At 38.7% G+C, this 27,287-nt stretch overlaps 2 protein-coding genes across 2 annotated transcripts; one reads left to right on the top strand and one right to left on the bottom strand.

The window, feature by feature from the left end:
- The first annotated feature begins 150 nt into the window (after positions 1 to 150).
- LOC131684482 (nucleolar protein 56) lies at positions 151 to 2,038 on the top strand. The gene is made up of 2 exons (XM_058967408.1): positions 151 to 338; positions 402 to 2,038. Exons 1-2 carry the CDS (start codon positions 336 to 338, stop codon positions 1,902 to 1,904), a joined length of 1,506 nt encoding a protein of 501 aa, XP_058823391.1. The 5' UTR covers positions 151 to 335; the 3' UTR covers positions 1,905 to 2,038.
- A 5,009-nt stretch (positions 2,039 to 7,047) lies between these two features.
- Positions 7,048 to 18,856, bottom strand: LOC131684481 (glucose dehydrogenase [FAD, quinone]-like). The gene is made up of 4 exons (XM_058967407.1): positions 18,669 to 18,856; positions 8,976 to 9,282; positions 7,598 to 8,916; positions 7,048 to 7,531 (listed from the first exon to the last, which is right to left on the bottom strand). Exons 1-4 carry the CDS (start codon positions 18,714 to 18,716, stop codon positions 7,322 to 7,324), a joined length of 1,884 nt encoding a protein of 627 aa, XP_058823390.1. The 5' UTR covers positions 18,717 to 18,856; the 3' UTR covers positions 7,048 to 7,321.
- Positions 18,857 to 27,287: the final 8,431 nt, after the last annotated feature.

Genomic DNA, 27,287 nt, shown 5'->3' with positions numbered 1-27,287 from the left:
TCCGGAATTTCCATTCAAAGTGGATTTTGACAGTTGGCTTTTAGGCCGTAATCATATGTTTGTCGAGAAATCATCGTAAAGGGAGTGTTGCCGTTTTGACTGATTTTCACTCTGCGTCTCTTTCACTATTCTCTTTGATGCATGGTTATAATTGACTTTGACATATAATGCAGAACGTGCTCTGTGTTTCTGTACCAATTCAATTTTTTTGACTATGCGATCAACTTCGCAGTAAAACAAACTAATAAATAACTATAATTTGTTTTTTGTGATTTGTGTTAGTGGTGACTAATTACATTCTTCGATATTGATTGGCAAAACGTGGAATTGGTGAAATGGTAAGGCGAATATTTCATATGCAAAATATTTTCAATTTCAAGGTTCCTAACCTATCTTTTCAGGCGTTGTACGTGTTGTACGAACATGCTGCCGGATACGCGGTTTTCAGCGTCAAAGAGTTTGAAGAAATATCGATGTTGTTGCCGCAGGTTGAGCAGAGTGTAACTGATTTATCCCGATTCAATTCTATAGTAAAGTTACTGGGTTTTTCGCCGTTCAAAACAGCAGTTGCAGCATTGGAAAATGTAAATGCTATTTCGGAAGGCATCGTGCCAGAAGATTTGTCTGCCTTTTTAGACAGTGTCCTACCAAAAGCATCCAAATCAAACAAGTTTACGCTTGGTGTTGCAGATCCTAAGTTAGGAGCCGCACTGGCTGAAGCATTAAGTATTCAATGCTCTCATATTGGCGCCGTTCCGGAAGTTTTGCGCGGAATCCGTCATCATTTCCCAAAACTCGTCAAAGGGTTTTCAGACAAAAGCGCTGCTGTGGCGCAGCTTGGTCTAGGCCATAGCTATTCACGTTGTAAAGTTAAGTTTAATGTACATCGATCGGATAATATGATCATACAGTCGATTGCATTGCTGGATCAGTTGGATAAAGATATTAACACGTTTTCGATGCGGATCCGTGAGTGGTACTCCTATCACTTCCCAGAGCTGGTCAAAATTGTGCCAGAAAATTATTTGTTTGCTAAAGTTGCACATTTCATTAAGGATCGTAAATCATTGAACCAGGAGAGTCTTGAAGGGCTTGAGGAGATCGTTATGGATTCTGAAAAAGCTCAGGCTATAATTGATGCTTCCAAAATGTCCATGGGAATGGATATTTCGGTAATTGATTTACTGAACATAGAAATGTTTGCCAAGAGAGTTGTAAAGCTGTCCGAATACCGTCAGCAGTTATCAGAATATTTACATTCAAAAATGACAAACGTTGCGCCGAATCTGCAATCTCTGATTGGGGATCAGGTTGGAGCCAGGCTTATTTCGAAAGCTGGCAGCCTCACAAATCTTGCTAAGTACCCTGCGTCGACAGTGCAAATACTGGGAGCGGAAAAAGCCCTGTTTAGAGCACTGAAAACCAAAAGTAATACACCGAAGTATGGTTTGTTGTTCAATTCAACGTTTATTGGGCGCGCCAATGCTAAAAACAAAGGTCGCATTTCTCGCTTCCTAGCTAACAAATGTTCCATTGCGTCCCGTATAGATTGCTTTACTGAGAGTCCTAGCAACGTTTTTGGGGAGGCACTGAAGCAACAGGTTGAAGACCGTCTGAAGTTTTACGAATCAGGCGAAACACCTCGCAAAAATCTGGAAGTCATGAAAGAAGCTATGGAAGCAGCCGCTGCAGTCACTGCAGCTCAGTCTCAGATGAGCGGAAAGAAGAAAAAGAAAAACAAAAAGCGTAAGCACGAGGAGGAAAATGTCAACAGTGGTGCGGATGAAACGCTTGACCATACAGCTAACGGTAACGGATTGAGTGTCGAAGCAGAGCCTGATGTTAGTGACGAACCCAAGAAGAAGAAAAAGAAGAAAAACAAAAACAAAGACGTAGATACATAACATGTTTACAAGAAAGCATTTTGAAAATTTATATTGGTTTATATTTTTCTTTTCCTTGATTGTTCATAGCATAGCATTATTATGTAATGTTTATCCTATTTGATTCAAATATATTCTCACCCCTATTAAAATATAATAAGTACTTCCGAACTGGATCCCGTGTTTAAAATCAATTCAATATTACTGAAGGATATGTTTCCCGCATCGCAAAAGTTATAGGGGAACCCGGGGCTATTCGGACCTAGTTAAGCAAATCGCCCTTTTAGGTTGATAAATGTGAGAAAAAATACCGGTCAAAGGTCCAAATTGTTGGTTTGAAACCTCAGCTACATTTTGATGCCATAAAAGGTTCATTTTCACCACTCAAAGGCAGCGCTAGGCGACGATTTTCAAACCTCTCCGTTTTTCCATCCTTTTACAATGTTGGGGTAATTCTGACCTCCCTACGGGGCAATTCAGACCGTGATTTTTCTTTAATTTTTTTGCAATGGAATTATGTTTACCTATAAAATATTTATAAGAAAGACTCCTTAAGAAGCAAAAAAAAAAAATAAATTCCTTTACAAAAACATAATCTGGTATGTCACAGCTGTCGATTGGCGACCTATGTATTTTATTTGCTGTGGCGTGTGCAATGATGTGCGCAGCCGTAAGCCGCGTAATGGAGGTTGACGGAATAGGGGGTCTGAATAGCCCCGTTCGCTCATTTTGCACAAATGTGGTGAGCGTCTCGAAAATATTTGTACTATCTTATTCTCCTGGTACTGGTACAAACCTAATATAATCTGAGCTATATGCACGAAAGTCGTTTGCGATCAATTTCCGAAAATTTTAAAAGAGCAACTTGAGCTCCGGACAGCCGGCCATCGGGATTGTTGCTTGTTATTTATACTTCAATGGTCATTTCCAGATTTTTTTTGTTTTCGTTAAGCTTGAACTTGAACTTCACGTTAAATAGCGAGAAAATGTATTAAGGCATACTCAAATATTTTTGACAGAAAGAAATCTAGCAAGAGGAAATAAAGCAAATTAGTCTCGAGAAAATCGAGCGAAAACTCGATTTTATTAGTGAAATGAATATGAAATAGTTTTGAGCGGCCTAAAATAAGCATTAACTGTACCGAAAGCTTTAATTTGTATGACGGACACACACGGTTTCACACGCGCGCCGTTTGTTCCCCTGTCAGCATACGACACACAGATCTTCTCTAATGCCGCTTCCACCCTTAGTGGGACTAAGCCAGACTCCAACAGCTGTCAAAATGTATGAACTGACAGCGGTATTGGCCAGAACCCGACCCAGCCCCGGGTTCTAGCAAAAACGGCACAAGGTGGTTCGTATTCTGGTTTGCATCGCGCAGAGGTCAGGGATAGGAGTTCTGTATCAGAGGTGAATGGCGACATAGTGTGGCCTCATGTTGCACAATAATACAGATTTGTCAACCTCTGCCAGGCAAGCGAACCAAAGAACCAAAATTTTCGGCTTTAAGACAAATGTATGTAGACGACAGCCGTACCACAGATGTGGTTTACTCATAGCTGTGCAGCGACGCACCCGAGTCAAAAAATCAGTGGCATGTCGTGAATGGCACCGTATGAGTCTTTATCATTTTTTGTGATGATTTGTAATTGATGAAGTAACGTGGGCCCAACACTAAATGACAGTCAATGCAGTGGATTTAGAAAGGAGAACCGGTTCCAAAGATGGTCAAATAGTTTAATCAACGGAGAATTTAATGGTTCTTGTTTTCTAGGATAGAAAAGGAATAGCTATTGTCGATTTCCTGGAAGAGAGAAAGATCATCAATGGAAAGTACTACACGAAGCTACCCCAAGCAACCAGAAGTTCGGATAATACTTAAAAAGCAAACTTTAAAGTTCACATAAAGTTCTTAGCGTACTATCAAGCTGCTTAAGCTTTAATGGAACTTGAAAGCCGCTTAAGCCGCTATTAAAACATAAAATATATGGCACAAATACTTAAAACGAGAAGCTTATGCTTATACGAACTCTTGGTTGCTTGGGACTGGACTAGTGTTGTGGCACCAGTACTACTACCAGTAGTACCGGTACCAAAAATCCCGGGAATCCCGAATCATTGTTGATTCTGAAATACTGGTACAGAATAAATATAAGTACCAATATTTTTGGTACGATGCAATTTTTTGATGACGAATATAATATATAATTCCCAATAAGCGAAAATGTTCGATATATGCCGACATAATAAGTTGGTGGACTAAGTCATACCTGTACTCAGTCCGGTTCCGACAGCATGAAGTAACAAGTTACTTTACGCTTGTCCGGACATGCCGTAGACTCAGGTGATTCGCATTTCTAATGCCAAAAGATCCTGACTCCTACGGTAGCAGACAAAAAGTTAAGTCGCCGATGAGCTCTAAGCTTGCATATATGATCCTTCCACGCTTTTCTAAACTTTCTCCCTTCAACACCTTGCTCTCCCTTGAGTACTATGGCTCTAAATATTGAAAAATATACTTCACCTTCCAGTCCCTTGCTAATTAAATCCAAGTTAGTAGGCAGCGCAAGTCGACGTTCCTTCATTACATCATCTTGGCTCAAATGTTGTTCTATTCGATGTTGTGTCGCATGAAGTTGTTCGCAATAATGCTTTCAGCCTCGGCTAAACTTCTGACGCCGTTCTCATCTTTTTTAACTGTTCCACCAAAATTTGGTCTAATTCGAGTTTGTTTAAAGTCAGTCAATATGGCAATTTTCGTAGCAGAGGTACGTTATACTTATGTAGTTTGTTTTTTTTGTTTTGTTTTCACAGTGCAGCGTGAGGAACGATACTGTACTGTTTGTACAGTGCATAAGCAACAAAGCAGTAGCAATTGATTGCTTGCTTTATTGGTAGCTATAACAGACTTTTTTCCTTCTGCTCTGGGCGAGATCAGAAGATAGATGAAGAATAGCTTACCAACAAACCAAAGTATGTTTTTAGCATTTTCTTTCGCTTTATTTTTTTTGCAAAGATTCCAGTACCGGTATTTTACCGGTACTGAGGGCTTCAGTACCGTAAAAGGGGTACTCGTCAAAAAAGGTCGGTACTAGGAACTCTAACTGGATCTTTTAGACTATTCAATTAGAGGGACACGTCCCGGTTTGAAGAATAAAATACTGTAACATCATAACAATGCCCTCCTTCGTATCCGTGCTACATTGATCGTTCATTCATAGTTCGGTATGATTTCCAGTGTGATTTCCTTCCCAAATTTAAATTTCATCTCAGCGGAGAGAACATTTTTTGCGTGTAATAAAAAAGACGCAAAAGAACTGGATTAAGGTTGCACAGAGAATGCGTAAAATTCGCAAACGAAAAAAGCAGTTTTTTTCCACACCGTATGTCAGATCTTCATAACAATCAATCAGCAGTACAGTAACAACATTCTACATACGCTGATTGATTTTTATGAAGATCTGACATACGGTGTGGAAAAAAAACTGCTTTTTTCGTTTGCGAATTTTACGCATTCTCTGTGCAACCTTAAATGTATTGAAAGCATTTGGAAAATGATATTAAATTTGGCTGTGTGTGTTAACTTTCCCAAATCCCACTGGCTGGCAGTGGTATTATGAAAAAAGTCCTCTGCAAATGGTCTGGCTTCCCCATGCAATAGACTTGATTTCGGGATGTAGGAGGTGTTAGCTCTGCCGAATTTCCAATGACCCATTTCAGAATGACAGATACCTAGCGGTACATTCCGGGGTCATTTTTCCGTCGGCAAGCCGTCTATAATAGGAGCATCAAATTTATACCGGTATTATTAAATTTTCGATTTCTTGCCACGCATGGAATTGATATGCAATTTAAATTATTTGCTTCAAGATTTAACTTTTTACCTTATTACCTTATACCGTGGGAATCGTGTCTTAACCTTCCGGCAGTCGCGCTAGTGCACTGAGTGCACGCTGCTCAGAAAATCTAGCGAAATCGTCTTAGACCACCAGCGGCTGCTCGTTCAGTGGGCCATAAGCGCGACTTCCGGAGGGTTAATCGAATAAATCTGCGACAGTAAACAAGTTGTTGACCCAGCGCAGTTTTTTTAAATGAAGTATCCTAAATCTTGTATCCGATAGCAGTGTTACCAAAACTGTGAGCACGTATAAGAATTTGTTAAAAAACAAACAAAAAAAAAAAGAATATCGTGAAGATTTTTGAATCGCGATTTAGATTAGATGATGATATTAGTTGGCAATACTTTGTCACGTTTTACATTTTCCGAAGGCCAATTAAATATTCTGAAATGAGACAACGATTTTTGCGTAAATTCAATCGATCAGGACAACATTTCTGCTTACAACACTCGAGAAAAAAGTCTCAAAAAAGAAGTTATCATGTTGAATATCAGTTTATATAGGTACTATTTAGTCTTCGGTGATAGCTAAGTAGAAATTGGAATAATTCGGAGACGTTTTATGAGGACAAGCATCGACCTCACCGGGTTTCACTAGCTGCGATAGACATCCATTTAAACTGTGAGCAGCGTAAGATCCATTTGGCATTTATTCCGGTGCACTTTTAGGCGAATCCGTCGATCTTGAATTTACTGCTGCGCTGAAACCTGCCAAGTCCTCTTGATAAGAGCAAGATCGAAGCGTTTTATGGGCAAGCGCCAGTTAATTTCTTGCGATAATCATTGGAATACGTCCGAGTCTTTAGGCACCTGCGTCAAACACTCTTCATTGGCCCCAATTACACTACTTTCACTTCCGTGCGCGACCCTTTCATACCCGAGGTAATCCCAAGTAACAATTGTTTTATAGCACGCTACAAGTGCAATCTAAGTTTTATCAGTGGCTATAAAACTACCAGAAAACCTCAATTGTTACTAGGGATATTAGGAATTTTTGGAAATCTACACTGGTTTGCATAATGTTGATGAAAATTTTCACATCCAACGCTTAGGACTACTGCGATAGAATCTTAAAATTAAAATTTGACTGAGGGAATGTTTTTTTCATATTTAGACCAGGGATTTTTCAAATCACCATCGTAAGCTGGTACTGTGTCGAATGGCATACACACAAAGTATTGAGCAACTATTGCTCAGTATAGCGGATCTACTTTTTGTGACATTTCCGCTACTTTTCAAATTTTGAGTGAAATTGTTCTACTTAATTACGATAACATAACAATTTATTGTGATAAAAATTATTGTATACTTGTAGTGAAAAAAAGAATCAGTAAATTGGCTGACTCTATTTTAAGTCAGAAAATTATTAGAATTAATTATACTTTTTACATTTCGCATATGTCAGTGCTAAATATATTTTTTTATATAACTACACGGCCCGGTTGGTTTATTTCAATTGACTAGAATTGACTATTCTGATAATGATTGACCGTGTTACTAATTTCTTACAATTAATATTAAATTTATTTTAGTGTTATTTTAACTATCGATGTCATTCGCCCAATATTTTTTCACCATGTCAGCAGCCTTCTCCCCAATCATGTACACTACTCCATTGGTGTGCGCAGCTGGTAAAAAGGGCATAATAGATGCATCCACGATTCTAAGATTCTTAATCCCATGAACCTGAAGTTCAGGATTTACGACAGCATCTGGATCATTCAACGGGCCCATTTTGCAGGTTCCAGACTAGAAAGAATATTTTTAATTTGCAAAATTAAAATCTAGCTAAAGGATTTCCCCAATATGTATTACCTGATGCTGGATGCTGGCGCCGATGCGCTGGACACAGCACTTCCAATACTCATCACTGCGAAACCGCTCATTTTCACAACCATAAAACGGGGTTTTCAGAAGCTTTGACCCAAACGGAGCGAAACTTTTGGACTCACCTATCCGAACCGCAAGCTTTATTCCTTCGATCATAGTGGACATGTCCTTAGGGTGGTCGAAAAAGTTCCCTTCCATGTGTGGCCAGTGGAACGGATTTGTAGTTTTCAAGGATAGCCGCCCACGACTTCGCGGCCGCATCAGCACCGGAGCAATTCCAAATGCATGCTTCCCTCTAGCCGTTCCATATGTCTTACTGTAGAACTCTTTAGTCATACCGAAAGTATGTCGTAGTGAACCTGTTTCATCGTTGTTAACAGCACCCGTCCCCATCACAAGTTCTATATCCGGATAATCCGTTGGGAGGTCCGAATTATTTGTCTTTACAAAAGCGATTCCCTCTGCCCCACCGGGAATGGTGAAAGGTCCTTTGCGATTAAACATATAATTGAAGAAATTTTCAGGTCGTCGCATATCCTGTTCACGAATTGTAACTGGTTTGTTGACTATGAAAACTAATCCTGATAAAGTGGTGTGATCTTGCAAATTGTATCCTACTTTCAAGTCTTGGATAACTGGAATATCCAATGAGTCCAGGTGTTCGCGTGGGCCGATGCCCGACAGCATGAGGAGCTGTGGCGAAGCAATTGCTCCCGCTGATAAAATTACTTCTTTTGTTGCTTTTAGTTGATATCGCTGCTTACCCTTCATGAACTCAACACCGTACGCAGTTTTCAGTTCTGGATCGATTAAAATTTTTGTGGCCCATGATTTCATCGAAATGTGCAAATTCTGTCGATGCATTACCGGTCGAAGGTATGCTCTGGCTGCACTGCAACGTTCACCATTCACCATAGTTGCTAAAGCTTTGTAAAATCCCAGTTGGATTTTGTCATTGGGATCGATTTCCCGGTATCCCAATTCTTCCCCAGCCTTAATGTACCGTCGCAGCATGGGTGTTTCATAGGAGCTTTGTTCGATGTGTAAGTAACCATCCGGGTTTAGCTTTTCCCCTTTTATCTTTTCTGCTTTTCGAAAATATTTTACAACATCCTTATAACTCCAACCGTAGTTTCCATTCTGTTCCCATTCATCATAGTCCCGTTTGTGTCCCCTTCCGTAAAGCAAGAAGTTGATCAAACTCGTGCCGCCTAGTCCCCGACCTTTTGGCCAGTAACAGACTCCATTCTCTAATCCCAAGCAGGCGTTCTTCATAGGGTTTGCTCTGTAGCCCCAACTAAATCCTGCAAAATGAAGATTAATAATATTAAATCTAATTAAAAACAACATTCAGTTCACTAACTGGTAGCCGTGGTCAAACCCGCTGTCAACGGAACGCTCACCACCATGTTTTCCTCGTTGCCTACTTCCAACAGCAGAACGTTCCAATTTTCATTCTCGCTAAGCCGGTTGGCCATCACGGAGCCACCAGAACCGGCACCTATTACAATGAAGTCATACTCTTTGCGGTAGACAGTGGTATCCGGTACTCGGGACGTTCGATTGCCGTACATAAATAGGAAGCTGAGGGTATCGAAGACGTTTTGGAAAGGGCTGTCGGGTATGACGCAGTGGATAGAGAACAGTAGGAGCAATATTCGTAGGAGCATCTGAAATATGTGGAATAAGTAGAAAATAGTAGTAAAATACAGTATTTTTCTATCGTAGTTAAATGAGTAGAATCAATATTAATAGTTTTTAAGAAGCTTTATTCGATAGTTCAGGATTCATTGGTAAGACCATTCCAAGTCTCTGGGATATAAATGTTTTTGATGGCTGAGGAGTTTTTGATTTCCTGATATCGATTTAGAATCAACAAACTCTTGAAACTTTAGTATATTGCTTGTTTTTATTTTTTTCTAACTAACAGTAATTGTCGAGAATTTTAAGATCAAAGTGTAATGAGCGAGTAAAGGCGCTTTATCCTAAGCATATTAGCCAGGGCAAGGCGTAAATACCTCTGTCCCATCCCAAAGGACAAAAGGAGTAGCATTAACTTTTTCAGTAAAGTCACTCTCAATGATTTATCATATCCCCTTCTAACGGAAACGGTTGGTACGGGTTTCCTCGTTTCTTTCTCCTTTAAAATTTGAAATGATTCGTTAATCAAATTATTCATTAATTGAATAATATAATTGCCATTAATTTTGAATCATATTTAAACCCAACTCTGCACAGCACGCCTGTCCGTTTTAATATTTGCGAGATTTGAAAATATGCTTCAAATATTAATATTGACAAGAAAAACACTATAGAATAACTGCAGTGTTTTCCAGGATGCTTTTCAATACTGGCTGTGTAAGGGTTAGAATATAATAGAATAGAAAATATAATATAGATGATTTCTGTACAATTCAATCCACATTAAAACTCGCAAATTCAAAATGACAATATCTCCAGAATTCTTCAATCTAGCCCAACGATCTAACGTCGGGATCAAATGAGTCTAAATTTTGGCACGGACGCAAATTTGATTGAACATTTTGAAAATATACAGCATTATTTTTTAAAGATAGACCAACGTTAGGCAGATATGACTTCAGTCTGAGCAAAAAGCACACTTGCAATAACAATAAGATTATAACTACTAGAGGGAGCAAAGCGCTACTGTCTCCATGTATTCACGGACTGAAATATGGCGCTCTAGCATATTGTATCCCATTACCTTGACATGTGTGTACCCGGGGCGATATGTGTCAAACTAATGAACCTAACATATGTAAGAGCGAGATGATAAATTTTCAGTGTTAACAGCGACATGCGACCTCTAGTAGTTATAATCTCTTTTTTGCAATACCTACGTTAGATCGCGGATAGAAAAAAATCTACTCGTGAAGAGTTAAAGAGTTGCACTCACGTTGTTCGCCCAGAAACCGTTCTTGTTTGTTCTATAGCAAGAAAAAAGTTTTCAAAATGCATATTTTTTATGCCAGTATTTGTGAGATATCGCGACATTAGTTCCGCTCCTCTGTGCCACAAATATTCGTATCGCACCTTCGATCGCTATAAGGAACAACAAATTTGGAAGCGCATCGCTTGGCTTCAATCAGATATCTCTCAGGTTATTCTGCCGCTAAATTTTTACCCATCGTTTCTGACCTGTTTGTTTTGTTTCACTGAATCGTACGCTGTCTTGAAGTCCACAAACGGATTGGTAGTCCGCCAGTCGTGTTTTCGAAATTAGTCCCAGATATATCACAGGGTTAACATCTGGTCCGGCGCCGTAAATCGTCTGTTTTGGTATTCACCGTCTGTTAAACAGAACAGGGTACTCATAGACGATATTGAGGATTGTTATGTTTAGATAGATCCCAAGGAACAACTTCGAAGCGACTATAAGACTATTTACTGAATAAATGCCTAATAAAAGCAACCGTTGCTGAATAAACAGTATTGCTGAACTATGCTACAAGTAGAAGTGTTGGCTGAATAAACGTATCCGTTACTAGTTGTAGCACGACTATTCAAAATGCATGTGTTGACTGAACAATATGCTGAAGAAATGTTTATTTTGACTGATTCAGTTCAAGTATTTTTAATTTGCTGAAAAATGTTGCTCAAATCCATCAAAAATAGTCTTTTCAGCGTGTTATTTTTTCTGAATTACATCCTGAATTAAGCTGCATTTAGCTGTACTAGTTGCTTCTGTTCAATTTATTGATACGCACTGAATGACATCCAAAAAGGGATGGGCATAGCGTAATTGGTTAATCAATTACCTTGTACGCAGTTCACATGAGTTTAATTTGCACTCTGAACATGTAGGGTTAGACATTTTTAAAATGTGATAGTCTAACTCAAAAAATGACCTTAAAACTTTTATAATCGAAAAAACACTTTAAAATAATTTAATTGCGGATGGTGACGTTACTATTCGAAAATTCATAAAAACAATGTGTAGAGAAAATGGTTATTCGGAGCATTGTGGCGCTGGGCCGTCGAGTAGGGGAGACCGGGGCTAGTTGGCGGTGTTTTCAGTTTTCATTTTTTACCGCTTTGATGTAGGAAGATTTCGCAAAATAGAACAGGTGGAATGGAAGGGCAGACTGTTGGCAACATCTCTGAATTTTATTAAAATGTTTGATGCATTGTCTCCATTTTTTGAGACAAAAATATGTGACGCGGAAAACCTGCCAACTTACCCCGGCCCCGGGGTAAGTTGGTGGTATGTATAGATACGCCGAAAAATAGGCAATCATATGAAGAATCAAATACTTTATGGGTCCTTGTGGAACGTGCTGAGTGTCGTTTCAAGAAAACTGTATATTAACCGACATTTGCTATTATATTTCATTCTCAATACTCCGGACTATTGACTTCGACGCGTACTCCAAATTCAAAAGCAAATTTTCGAAATTCTTCAGGCGATTGGTCGAAGTAAATGTTTCCTGCAATGATGAGATACACAAGAAAAAGATTTTCTTAATTTGGAGTGAATTCCAGAAAGAAAAATTTTTGATGACTATTTTTGCACCGTAAATAGTACCGCCAACTTATCCAGCGAGCAGTACCGCCAACTTACCCCAACGGCATAATCTAGATGGATAATGAAAGCACATTTCATGCACTATCGAAAAATATAATCATTCGGGAAATTGATTGAAAATCGTCCTTAATAACACAAAGTGTTTAAATTTAGAAAATTTTCTTGATATGCTCGAAAACACAATATCGCCCACAACTTCCACAAAACAAAATGTTTTACAACCAAAACACATTGGATAATAGGTTTCACACAGCCCGGGGACAACTTGACAGATAGTGCTTGTTTCATATATGTACCACCGATTTGATGGTGGCGCTAGTATGCCTTTTCTATACGACTACCACGAACAACGACACGAAAAAGTTTCAAGAGAAAAGCGTGTTTCGTTACGTGTGTTATGAACACCGTCAATGCGGCTAGAACAACATTTAGAAAAAGCGTATTCCAAAATGTGGATAAAGAAAAATATTATTAGAGAATAAATTTATCCCTGATTGGAAACCGTCAGCAAAGTTACATAAATCTTATTATAGATTTAGCTGGAAGGTGTTGTTTTTAGCAACCGGCTCTCTTCCTTCCTAAAAATGTTTTGGTTTTCTTGTTGTGTGAAGTTTGTAATCGGTAAATCATTGGTGTTATAAATGAAATATAAATGAAAAACTTTTTGGCCAATGAAAGTAAATCACCAAGCTTAACAATTCGTGAACCTGCGACATCTTGTTTCAAGTTCATTAAGAACGTCAAGAATTCTAGCATTTTGATTGGGAGAATAAACAATATATGTAGGATTTTCTACACATTTAGCAAAATTGGTTTTGAATAAAATTTGTGTGTTTTTATCAGAATTCTGGCACCAAACCACTAGTGCTCGGTTTCAGCAAGAATGCTGCCAGGAATGTACAATTTTGTTCGACTTCGGCCAGAGTTTTGTTCGACTTTTGCAATAATTCTGTCCGGAAGATGTTGCGATGGTTTTGGTATGGATCCCTTCAGAATTATTCTGGCATTTTCCTCGGCTCTACCGGAGGATTTCATGCCTCATGTTGATTAGTTTCGGAAGATTTTCGGAAATTCCAATATAAGTGGTAGTGGCTTGATTTTGAAAGTCATCTTCTTGTATTTCCGATTTTATTTTCTTTCGGATTTTTAAAATTCCAAATGGAATCTATGTTTCTGTTTAAGTATGGGGGAATGAGGACAGTTTCTAATGTGAACAGCGAAATAAATTTGATGAAAGAAATGCTTAAATTGATTATTTTTTAGATATGGAAAATAATAAATGGGATGCGCCTTTTTCAAATTTTGCTCCATTCGAGCCGCCATGACATCACCAAATCACCACAAAATTTGCTTATGAGTTCAATATATGGGAGCTGTCAAGTTGTCCCCGGGCTGGTTTCGCATAACTTGAGGTACATAACGAGAGGGAGCGATATATGTCTAATATAAACGGAGAAAAAGGGATTCCGCCAACTTACCCCAACCGCCAACTAGCCCCGGGCTCCCCTATACATCTCACATCATAAGACTAGATTTTATACCATGTGTTGCGCAATCTCCGAAGATTTTAGTAATCGTCTGGTAGTCAGATTGAATCTATTGATTTCACACATGATTTTTCGCAATTTGTAGCTTTAGACCTTTCCACATTTTGAAGAAGTTTTAAAATATACATGGGTTAGTTCAGATTTTCGTTCTAGGTGTGATTTTAAAAATTTTCACCAAAAATGACTTAATTTGGACATGATTTAGAGGTGTCTCAAATCAAAAATCGTCTTTTTGCTATGTTTTCATAGTAAGATCACTTATATTTTGATTTAATAGGCCCTACATGCCATCATATCATCAAAGGTTGTTCCTTAGACATATTTTAACATGTTTTAACAAGTGAACATAGCTCTAATCGCAATAGACAAACTGCTAACTGGATTTTTATACGGAAAAGAATATCAAAACCAGGAAAAAATAATCCTAATTTTCCTTGGTTTTGATTTCCTTTTTATATAAAAATCCAGTTAACAAATTTTCTATTTCGATTAGAGCTATGTTCACCTGTTGAAACATGTTAAGATATATCTAAGGAACAACCTTTGATGATTTGTGGGCAAGTAGGCCCTATTAAATTAGAGTGTAAGAGATCTTACTATGAGACACCTCTAAATCATGTCCAAATTAAGTCATTTTTGGCGAAAGTTTTTAAATTCACGCCTAGAACAAAAATCAGAGCTGACCCATGTATATTTCAAAAAAAAATTCAATATGTGGAGAGGTAATAAATTAGAGATTAGATAACCCGAGAGCATGAAAATTTAGAAACCCGAACCCGACCCGAGCCCGAAATTATAAAATTTGAAAAACCCGAACCCGACCCGAGCCCGAACATTTTAAAACTTAAAAACCCGAAACCGACCCGTACCCGAGAATGAAAATTTTGTAAAAGCCGAACCCGACCCGACCTGAGAATTTTAAAATTTGAAAACCCGAACCCGACCCGAACCCGAAAGTTTAAAATTTGAGAAGCCCGATCCGAATCCAACTTGCTACAGAGAATCAACCCAAGATCTCGAAGATTTTTAATTCTGGGCACCCGATCTGGACCCTAGGCTCATCAAGTAGAATCACTCGAATCTGAAGTAGCACCATACGCATTGAGTTATATCTGCATATGGCAAAACAAATCACTGCCGAGTAGAATCCGCATTTATATTTACTATTATTGAACGTCGAATTTGTAATGTTCTGAGAAACTTATAAATCGTCGATATCTTAACCGGAAATTAAGTTAAATCGGCGGCTAACTCATGGGGAAACAGAGAGCTTGTTCACAGTTTCCAACAACCTTGTCCGTCGTCCTTAACCAAAATTTCTAATTTTTTATCAGAAACCATTCCTGCAAGGCAGTTTCGTATAATATATTACATGTATTAAATTAAGCTATGGCAATTCGTATTCGACAGTTTACATGACGTCACCCACGTTACTGGTTGGTAGGGTCAAACCTGTATCGAAGGGTATCAATCAAGATTTATTGACGTGTACTTGATGTCCCATCATTAGCGTTAGGACGATCTATGATGGGGTATCTAAGTTATTTTATGCTTCAGATTATACGGTAAGCACGCCAGTAGAGATGCTTCGACTTCTCCAATGGAGCTCTCGGAACGACTCTAAACTTTTAAAAATCCGTTAATTGCTTCAACAGAACACACGAAATTTCTGCGATCAATTCCTTAAGTTCGTGGAAATTCATGTATTTTCATGAAAGAATCCGGATCATGCAAACAGCTCAGCCCGGGAACAATCGGACAGAAAGTGCTTGTTTCATATATGTACCACTGATTTGATAGTGGTGCTATTATACCATCACCATATGAGTGTCATGAACAACGGAACCTGGCGGAAGTGAAGCTAGGTTTGGAACAAAGACAGTCTCTAGAAAATAAATTTGGCCTAAATTATCCGCTTTTAAAAAAATAATGTGCCTTTTTTAAATTTGAGCCTCCATAATGACACCAAAGTACCACCAAATCCTTAATTTTCCGTTATAGTTTATTTAAATTGCAAGCAATCTTTATCATAAACCAATTTGATTATTAAACTTCCGTTAAAGCAGGTACAACCTATTTGTTTCATTTGACCAACCAGTGCTCGCTTAAAGTTTGTTTGGGGTACAAATGTGCCATCCAAACCCGTTTGCGTTAGTGTTTTGTCATGTGTACATAATTAAAAAAAAATTATTTTATCTTTTTTTCAAAGCAAAATATCGATACATAGAAAGGGAGAAACTTGTGTAAAATTGTATAAGTTCCAACTCTGCCGAATAATAGTATCTGTTATTTCAAATATAATTTATTTGATATAACAAAGCACTATACCAAAGTAACTAGAAAATGCGCTTGGGTTGGTATCGTAATTTTTGCTTTTGCGGATTAAAGAGGCAAAACACATTCATGAATATGATTTGTATATAGTATGCAAAACGCATCATTCGATTTGTTATCTTCTGCAGCCTAGGCTCTGGAACATACTTACTTATATACACGTATAATGCACCGGTTCTACCTGTTCCTTCGACGCCTTCCTGTTTCATCTCCGTTACTGCATATTGCTGTATTTTTAACGTTTGTATTGGCGTTTGGTTTTCAAAAAAGCATCGGAATAAATACGCTTTTTGAGCGGTTTTTGAAAAAAATTGTTCAAAAGGAAATTTAAAAGTCTTTTTAGATGCGAAACACGTATTGTTGAATGCTCTCTCATGAATGTTCGTTTAAAAAATTATATAATTCAGGTAGTTTGCGAGTCTGAAGGGACGGAATTTTAAGCAAGAATGAAAAATACAATATTTGAGCACCAGAAAACACGACGAATTCTAGCGATTCAGAGGTGCTAACATTTGGTACGGTTATATGTGTCATCCATTCGTATCACGAAGTATAATTCATTACTACAAAAAAGACTGTCATGAAATGGTTGGGTTATTTTGTTCAAAACCCGAACCCGGCCCGAACCCGATAATCTGTAATTTGAAAAACCCGAACCCGACCCGAGCCCGAAAGTTCAAAATTTCAAAAACCCGGACCCGACCCGAATCCGAGAATTTCAAATTTGAACACCCGGAACCCGACCCGAACCCGAGAAGCTTTAATTTACAGAACCCGAACCCGACCCGAAACCCGTCGGGTTCGGGTCGGGTCCGGGTTTCGGGTCCAAAAACCCCAACCCGAGAAACTCTATAATAAATATCATGTAAAAACTATTGAAATTCATGTGGTGTACATCAAAATTATAAGATTCCCAAAAAAAAAATTTTTTCATGGCAAATTGCATGTCAAATTATTGTGATTAATACAATTTATATTTTTAGCACATTTTTGTACATATGGATGTCATGGATACATAAAATATAAGTTTGGATTTTTAGGAGTGTAGTTACGTTAAGGTTGCCGTGCGCAGCTCACATGGGTAACATCCCAAGCAAACGGAAAGCCTATAATACCCCCATGGCCATGGTCAAATTTTACCCCACCTACATGGAGTTTTGATAGTGTTTTGAATGGGGTCAACCGATGGAAACACCATCACCATAGTCCGATAGATCCCATATAAAAACCATATTTTGGTGTATTTATGGGTTATTAAAACCATTTGATGGAGTTTTGATGATCGCGAAACTTAGCACGGACCATATTTGAGAATTTGCTCGGAACGGTCCGGCTTTGACAGTTTATTTTCGGCTGCTTTACGGGGAACTCATTTGCTTTCGGCATCTGCACCGCGAAGAATTTAGATGAATTTTTATAGTTACCCTGGCTTAGGATAAATATATATTGAAAAATATTCCGCCTACAATAGGATTAGGACACCAAAGAGGCGAGTCAACCATCTGAACCCCAGTCTATTTCCAACTTTCAAGGGCAACGATCACGGCACTCAGTGTCCTTTTGCTTTTGCCCGAACCAGGGCGAAGCGAACGACAAAACAGTTAAGATACGTGCAAGGATCAAATAAACAAATTAAAAAGTCATCTGGATCCTGGATATAGACTGATCAGCACAAGGGCAAAAAATTGAGGCTTGCTTCAATTCTATAAAATTACAAACAAATTATCATTTGCAAGTGCGATAATAAATTTAATTTTAATAATAAATGGTGTACGGCTTTTGTTGGAGTTATTGATTTGGACTACATACAATTGTTCAAAGTTCCTCAAGTCATTATCGTCGAAATGCGGTATAACTTTTGGAAGGTGTATAAAGCAGGGCCTGAACTTTCGAGATGAATTTTAGATCGCTAGTATGTATTATCGCTCAACGTGCTTCTGCAGATTCTTCAACTTATTTTTATTAAGATGTTTTCCCAATAGGAATAATATCTGTGAGTTCATTGTTGTCTAGCTTCTTCCATAGTACAAGTTATGTTCACTATCAGGAATCGAACCTGCGGTCTCCTAGTATTTATTTGGGAGCATTATCCATTTTGCCATCGAGGAACTGTGGTGACGTCATCACAAATCCCCAACAGATTCTTGATCGCCACAATAGCCTTTATACCGACTAATGGTACTTCCGGTCTTTCATTCTCTGTCTATTTTCCGATCGACATTTTCCTAAAAACTTTGGAAAAAAGGAAATATTACACGATTTGCTTCAAAATAACCGGTAACGGCAACAAATATTTATCGATTGATTTCAGATTCTGTGGAAAATAAATAATTCAGTACACCACGTAAGCGATTCGACGTGAACGTGCATTTTTATTGCACTTTATAAGGGGTTTGGACCCTGGTGTGGTAGTCCAAATTCGTGTGAAATGCATATTATTTGCTTATAGTTATCATATCTTTCGTTGTGTTTGAAGTCAATATTAAACTGTAAAGATATCACGTAAGCACATAAATTTACTGATTTCTGTAATCCGAAGAATATCCTTAATAGAACATGGTTGTGAAAAAAATGTTCTCCTAAGAACTTTACTACTATTCTGCATACCAATTAGAATCTTGCACAGTACCTTTAGATGATTTCTTTTTTCGAACAAATACACACAATAACAACGCATGCACTATCCACGATCAATTGTTCATATTACACTTTGGTGCTAGAGTTGAATTAAACTACTTCCACCGACATAAAAATCAAACCGCCCCAAGCAAACACCAGCCTATCACGGAAAGCCTCTTTCGATGGTTCTGATCGCGTCGAAGTTGCACCGACGACTAGTGTATCAGCTCGATCCGCTGACCAGGCTTGCATTTTAAAGCCGTAGCTCAAAACCGGTGGTCTAAGCTCAGCATTTGGGGTTTATCTCCTATTGGCAATTGCTAGTCTCAGTCGCACGCCGTGACGGCAAATAGTCAACCAAGTCTAGTAAGTATTTAGTTTATGCTAGTCGCGATCAAAACAGCACGGCTAGTGTAGGCTCTTTGGTGGGAGATTCTCCGCCGAGAAGGTTAAATCGGCTTTATGGAGAACGGCTGCAGCGGAAGGTATGTTATTTCCTCCACTGGAAAACTTCCGACGCTAGTTCTGCTTTTGTCGGTCAATTCGTTGCTTGAACAGTCGGGTGCGAAACTAATGCGGGTGACATATTTTTCTCTCCAAATTTTGAAAGCAAAACTGAAGCATTCAACGAATATACGCTTTGAGAATTTTTGGCTCGAATCAAGGTTTCAGGTCACGGCTTTAGTTTCAGTTCACGGCTTCCTGATTAAACTATAGAGAAACATTAATTTATGAAATCGACTTTGAAAATAGGATTTTTAATTTTGGCATCGCTGATTTTCATACGCTCTTCTTCATCTCGGGCGGTTAGATATATCACATCGTACTTGAAAAAAATTCAAAAGCATTGTGTTCATTTGATATGTAGGGGAACTGTGGGTAAAATTACACAAAGTAAAGTTAATATTCGATAAATGCATAACTAACTTCACTGAAACATCATCTGTCGAGTAGTCAAAGGATATAGCACCCATTTCTCTTGATAAAAGAGATGAGTGAGTAATGTCTGTGACTTGCCCGCACTGTCGTGAGTACTACACTTCGGCCTGTTAATTCATATCTACTGATATTAAAAGGAATCACGTTTGAATTTTTAAATTATATTTCATTATGGTGGATCTGAAAAGAACTTTGGCGTTGGTTTTGATGGGTGATTCGCTGGATGTAAATATCGTTGGATGTTGCACCTTGCTGGTATCTGAAAAATTCGTGTACGGTTTAATTGCGTTCGATGCCCCCGCTGCCGAAAATCCATAGCGTTTACCACTAGCGTCCAGAAGCTAAGCCATGGAGGTACTCGTTTGGCATAAGCGCAAAAAATGATGCAAACAGGCACGCGGCCCCTATATCTATGATTTTTCGTGTTTGATTGAACCACTTAGGCGCTTCCTATTGACGGCTCTGCCTGAAGTAGCTGTCAAGTTTTTGCCTTTCTCATATAGAAAGGTTATGCAATCACTCTGAAAAACGTCAACCTAATCCCGGCCCGGAGGGCCGAGTGTCATATCCTATTCGACTCAGTTCGTCGAGATCGGAAAAAGTCTGTATGTGTGTATGTATGTGTATATGTATGTGTGTATGTATGTGTGTGTATGTGTGTGTGTATCTGTGTATATGTATGTGCGTATGTGTCAAATAATGTCACTCATTTTTCTTAGAGATGGCTGGACCGATTTGCCCAAACTTAGTCTCAAATGAAAGGTGCAACCTTCCCATCGGCTGCTATTGAATTTTGGATCGATCGGAATTCTGGTTCCGGAATTACGGGTTTCAGAGTGCGGCCACACAGAAATTTCTCATATAAACTATAGGAAAAATTAAAAATAGAATTTTTATTTTTGACGCTAAATGTGTTCAAGGTGCATGAAACGTCGAGATTTGATGCAAACTGGAAACAAAATTTGACGACGGTTCACTTTTTTGGATTTTGGCACATTTTTGCCTTTTTGCCTTTCTCATATAGAAAGGTTATGCAATCACTCTGAAAAACGACAACCTAATCCCGGCCAATTTTTTTTTGACTCGCATAAGGTTTCTGGATTTTAACAGGGACGTAGTTGATGGTTTACGGAGAGGGGTTACACCCCCCCCCTCTACTGTTCACTCCCCTCCTTTAAAAATCTCTTTAAATCACCCCTCAGACCACCACCCCATCCAGCCCTCATACCCCTCCCTTTCAACCCCATCATCTTTAAACCACCACTGTATCACAAAGCATACCAATTTAAGCTGGGGAGTCGTTCGTTCATGGGACTTTCGCCCTCCTCACATACCCACCCCCGCGTGACAAAATGAGTTAGCAAGCAGATAACATTGATCTAATGCTGATTACGCTAATGGAGTATGATATTTTTTTGTTTCAAGTGTTTCACCGTCGACACGTAGCTCATCAAGTTCGTGGCTGGCATGCCATTGTATATAAGTGCAAAGTGTACTAAGAATGTAATGAACATTTCCACAATTATGTTGAACATAAAAAGCCTCCGTGCCATAGTTTAGAGAAATGAGAAAGGCATAATTGCACCGCTAGGTGGATTAAAACAGGTTTTTTTTTATTCAATTCGTTTATTTCATAATGCACGTTTGCGTTAGCTTAAATGTGTCAATTTTGTTTTGTTTTGCATTTTAAATTACTTAAAACTAGGGGATTACATATTGATTTTTTTAAATGAAACTAAGGAGATTTGATAGCTATCTTATGCATATACACAAGGGGGTAATATAATTTTCGTAAAATTTCGCTAAGTCATTTAGTTTTTATGTCAATATGGTTTGACATTTTTATCAGTGAGATTATTGGAGCGAATAATTTTTAACTAAGAGGGACAATTTTTACGACTATCTTAAAAGTAGGAATAGTTATTCCTACTTTTAAGATAGTTAGAGTGTGTGATTTAATTTTGTAAACATTCGGGGAGATTAATTATTTATTTTAATGTGATAGTAGAGTTGAGCACTTTCAACGAGATTATGTAATATAATAGTTAAAACTAGAAGTGACAAGGAGACCCAAATGCTTTAGGAAGATATTTGGTGGGGAGGGGTAGGGGTGTTACTTCTGGGTATAAGAGTCAGGCAGGGTGGACAAAGATGGCAGGGGGAGAAAATTATTAACTTTCAGTTTCAGGCATCGGGAGATCAACGGCATAGATTACAGACTCGGGTGGCCCTCATCAAGAAGAATCATGCACTGGGAACGCCTGGTGGTCCTCCTCAAGACGGCAGAGGTTTCTCCGGACGATTTCGTAGTACGGCTCAGATGTGGATCGGCAACACTTCGAGGGTATGTAGGGCCCGTGTTTGTTGGCTCATTCGACAGAGATGTTTTGTGCCGCCTTGGATTCACATCAAACCATCGTGGGTGTATGGTACAGGCGGAAGAGGGCAGTTCTGAGAATGATAAGGAAAATAAAGGGGGCAGTTAAATTTGTATATTGATGGTTTTTAGGAAGGGGAATATAGAGGAGATCGCGGCTTGCCAGTACATCTCAAACTGGAATGTTGGTTGTGCCCGCAGGGTATCCATTGGCCGAGAGCTGGCGGAACGGTACTCAGTGCACACCCAGACAATGTGATCGATGTCGTGGTAACCGTAACCGCAATAAGCATTTTGTTTTAATCCATCAAATTTTTCCCGGCGAATACATTCGCAACAACGTCGTGATATACTTTGTTTTCCACCCCGTATTTGGCACAAATAATTATTATGATAACTTGCCTTAAGTAGTAATCGATAATTTCATCTAAATCTAAATCCAAGGCTGGCAACAACAATTATAGTACTTTACGGTCATAAATTCTAACTCTTTGCAGTTGTCAAGGAATTTTGTGTGACATTAGCGTCGTAATGGTAGAATAACAATTGTACAACACTTTTGTTGTGAAACGGAATCTTTTCCGCTTGTTTTTTACAGTTTGACAAAAAAAAATCACAAAAAGTTTCACTTGTTGTGTCCAACAAAAAATGGACTTTTCATCATGCCGTCGTTAATGAGTTTACGGCCCATATAATGATTTAGAATGAAATTAGACATCTAAACCATCGATTGTGGAACTTTATTTTGTTTCGAATTAAGAACGATGAAGTTTACTGATGCTTTTTTATAAAGTTCGGTATTTGTTGCGCATGTTTTGCCCTGTATTGTATGATATTACTATAATAGGCACCATACCCTAGCACGGCGATATGACGTGGCATACAATAACAAAGCATGTTACGATTCTTGATGCAGAATAAGAACATGGAATCAAGCAATGTGTCATATTGTTGCCCTGGCTGGTCATGTGACGATAAATCGGGCTGATTAGATTGCGTCAATTCCTTTTTGATCGCCTGTTGGTTCGTTTTGCGTCAATAAAAATAGCCTGGGAATACCAATGGCAGAGTTTTTATAAACATGTTCATTTTTCAACACCAATTAATTTCTCTGCAAATTTAATGCACATTTTTTTAATTCTGGGGATTTTTTTCTAATATCGCTACAAAAGCGATCATTATTCAATAGTAGTTATAATTAATTGAGTATAGATGGATTATTGGCGCCCAGTACTACTCTCAAAGAACCTCTGATGATGTCGTGATGATGACCCGAATAGTTAAAGTTCAAGCAATGCGAGTTGTTAATGATTTTCAACACTTTCGTTGCTTCTGCCACGACCCAACCTGTCGCATATTGTAAATATTAGGTTTTGCAATGACATGCGTTGCTCACACAGACCTCTAAAAGGTATGTACTAATCAATCTTACACCGGAGAACCAAACCTTTAACATTCTACCGGTTTGGAAACGTCAATCCAAAAAGTAAACATATCGGCAATCGCCTTGCAACAGCAGTAAAATTTAAGAGATCATATGTGCATTCAGCGATTTCCTTCACTAAGTTGGCAAGTGTTGGATAAAATAGTAGGAACCGGTTCCAAAAGTAACGATCGTCTCGTCTAGATCAGAATGTGTGTCACGCATCTAGAATATCATAAAATGCATCGCCACTGCACGGATAAGCTATCCTCCAGTGGCAAAACTAAATTAAAGATTGCGTAATCAATGCTAACCATGTACACAGAAATAGCTTCATTCCATTTCGGAAACCAGCACATTGGGCATAGAACGTAGGAACAATGTCAAAACTCGAGCTGAAACTGCATCATCTTTGGCCTTCAGCGAAGCCAATGAATAACCATTAAGGTTAACGCCTTTCTTTAGCTAGCGCCGCCGATAAAATTGCCGTAAATCTAACGAAAAAAAAACAACGGTCAATGTTAGTGGCACGCGGCTGCCGTTACCAGTGACACGTAAGATTGAACTGAAAACTCCATTAAAAACTGGCTATTGGAGCTTGCCTTTTGAGATTCAGTGAGGCAAGCTAGCTTGATCAACATAACGCAGGCGTATTAAGTAAATGACTTGTCGTCATCGGAACTAAGAGAGGAAAACATCGGATACGCGTTGGCAAATATTATCTGCCTATCCATTAGGGTTTCGTGTTTTTCACGCGGATCGAAACAATACAGACGAAACAGAAGTTCCGAAAAAAATAGTATATGTTAATGGTATGACTTTGAAGTGTCTGAAGGCAAATCGACGATCTCGAATGACTATCGGTTGTCAAGGTGTGTTTCACTAACCTCACTTAGGCGACCAATTAAAACTAGATCGAAAAGTTAGTCACATTTTTATTTTTTCCGTTATTGGTTTTATTTGACCTATCCTTACTATTCCGCTTAAAATATACCTACATACTCGGTTTGTCAAAATGAGACAGAATGCTGACTGCTCGGCCGGCTATGGAAGCTGACCTCCAATGTCAGCTTCACCTCCGAGCAGCCTAGATAAACCGTGTAGAGTCGGTAGTGGTTATCTCAACCGGTTAAGAATTACACTACGTGCCGTCTGTTCCGGTAGTAAAAACCCACCAAACAGGTCATCCCAATTCCATTGTTGAAGGGGGTTCAAAATATTCTCAGTGCGAATTCGCCAGTCCGACAGAATTGTTTTTTTTTTCAAAACCAATCCTGACGTGAATACTAGAGACAAACGGAAACAATTTGTTCATTATTTTCCTTCTTCTTTCCGAAAAACAATATCAGTCCCAGTTTGTCGAATGGTGCCATTTCTTTAATTTAAGGTTCAACTGACAAAGCTTGGAGATCAATCAGTAATACTCTACCAATGTCCCGAATACATTGTTTCATTTTCATGAAGGTATTTCCAACGCTTTTTTCGTTCTCCAAGATGGCCGTTTGTAGAGGCGTTCTCTGTTGAACCTTAAACTCTGCAAATTTGATAGCATGCTATCGACAGCTGAACATCCACTTAATCATGTTACCTCATAAATACCGATTGGTGTATGACAAATCTGCGAAATCGATCATGCACTGATAAAAATGTCATCGGATCGTTGCTCGGTTACATGATGTAACAAAAATGCAAAACATAACGGCACAAGTGTTACATGATGCGCTGTCTGTAAGCAAACCCCTTCCGAAATATATATGAAAGCGATCCATTCACCATTTCTTTCCTTTTGATTCTATACAATTGATCAAAGAGATCGTCTTTGTCCGGAATTTCGCGATATGACAGCAACAAGTAGTACCTATACTCATCGGGCAACGTGATTTTCGAGGTGCTAGTGTTAAGTTACCCTTTTAAAATAAATCAACAGTAGTATCGTTGGCAACAAAAGCAACTTTCAGCCTGAGTGCCCAAAACAGGCTGAACTCAATTAACTCTCTATATGCAGACAGTACATTGGTAAGTAGCACTTTGGTGAAGGTCACTACTTTTATTTTGTTTTCATGTCATTTGTTACGTTTACATTTTACAGATGTCTACGTTTCTGCAGGCGCAAATGATGTGATCGATCGGGCGGCAGTTTTTTCAGCGCTCGCCGTTTATTATTGCCGATTACGATTGTTTACGTGTTCTATAAATCAGCTAATAAAACGAATCGGTTCACATTATTTCGTAAAACAATGTTACTTGTTCGAATTGTCGGTATAGGGAACCAAATTGAATAGATTAATTGCAAGATTATTTTTTTCTATTTAATTTAGTTTACATTATATTTCTAATTCCACGAAGATTTGTCCGAAAATCTCTAAAATCGTGACCGATATCTTAGATTCCGATGAAACTTTGCAGGCTAAACCAGCATGTAAGACTGAACATTTTCCACAGTTAATAAGATTCTTTTGATACAAGTGCAATTTTTTAAAAGGGCGTAGACGTTTCTACGCGCATTAATTTCATTTTTTTCTGTTCGATTACTCTATTTTATACAGCAAAACTATCCGAGAACGAGTTACAGGAAATGAATACGTTTTCACAAAAAAAATATTCGCTGAAAAAAAATTGTGTCATTTTTCACAATAACAAAAATTTATGTTAAAAATTAAAATTGCAAAAGACTCATTTTTTGTGTCATCAACAAAAACCTAAAGAGAAAAGAAACTTTTTGAATGTGATTGTATGATGGATATCATATTGGTAAACATCTATCGTTTTAATATCTATCATTTTAATATCAATTGTTTTAACAAAACGATAAATATCCTTATCTATCATTTTAATAAAACCATAACTCTCCGAGTTCTCGATCGAAGCAGTTCGTTTTCTGGTGCTGTGCATAAAGTGAATAAGAATATATATTGTCAGTGAAGGTCAACCATTGTTTGAGGCAGTCTTTGTTCGCCGGTGCCCAGGCTGGTGAAGTGAATACCAGAATAGCTGGACACGCCGATATATAAGCTAAGTATTTTTTTTCTTTCTTTCATTTCCCTTTCTCCGATCGGTCTCTACTTTTTCCCTTTCCCCTGAATGCAAGTTTCATCTCTCGTTTACACCACGTGCTATCCTCGTGCCTAAATGGCCGAGGGCGAAGGAACATTGGAAGGGAATGATATTCCCATGGATTCACCGAATAAACCCGAAATTACTCCCTCCCCTGATTCCCCCAGTCCTCCCCGTATTAAAACATACCCAGCCAGTTCAAATGGCCCCTGGGTGGTGTATTTCCGGCCCAACACGAAATTGCCTAATATTCTAGAGATCTCACGGGAGCTGACTGCTAACTACCCGTCCGTAGCTCAGGTAAAACGTGTTCGAGCTAACAAGATACGCGTTATAGTAAATGACCAGGCAAACCAGATTGCTCGCAGCGAGCGTTTTACGAAGCAATTCAGGGTGTATGTGCCTTGTAGGGCAGTGGAGATCGATGGGGTCGTCGCCGAACCGGGTCTGAAGTGCGAAGACCTGTTGAAGTACGGGGTTGGCTGCTTTAAGGACCCTTCACTTCAACAGGTCCAGATTCTGGAATGCAAGCAATTGTATTTCGCAAAAACTGAAGATGATAAGACAACTTATTCTCCGTCAGACTCGATTCGGGTGACTTTCTCCGGGTCTTCTCTTCCCAACTATGTCCTCCTGGATAAGGTTCGCCTACCTGTTCGCCTGTTTGTACCGCGGGTTATGAACTGCAGCAATTGCAAGCAACTGGGCCACACAGCCACTTATTGTGGCAATAAGAAAAGGTGCGGCAAATGCGAGGGAGAGCATGAGGATGACGCTTGCGGTGGAGAAACTGAAAAGTGTATTTACTGCGGGGGCCCTCCGCATGCTCTTAAGTC

The sequence above is a fragment of the Topomyia yanbarensis genome, chromosome 2 (assembly GCF_030247195.1).
Source record: "Topomyia yanbarensis strain Yona2022 chromosome 2, ASM3024719v1, whole genome shotgun sequence".
Classification (NCBI taxonomy): Eukaryota; Metazoa; Arthropoda; class Insecta; order Diptera; family Culicidae; genus Topomyia; species Topomyia yanbarensis.
This window is presented reverse-complemented; position numbering and strand designations above follow the sequence as displayed.

What these genes read in the sequence shown, in the direction of transcription:
- LOC131684481 (XM_058967407.1), bottom strand. Translation starts at nt 18,716, where the DNA reads ATGCGTTGTTATTGTGTGTATTTGTTCGAAAAAAGAAATCATCTAAAG. An exon ending in AAAAAAGAAATCATCTAAAG is followed by an intron (nt 9,283 to 18,668) that starts GTACTGTGCAAG and finishes CACATATTTCAG; the next exon opens with ATGCTCCTACGAATATTGCT. An exon ending in GGGTTTGACCACGGCTACCA is followed by an intron (nt 8,917 to 8,975) that starts GTTAGTGAACTG and finishes TTCATTTTGCAG; the next exon opens with GATTTAGTTGGGGCTACAGA.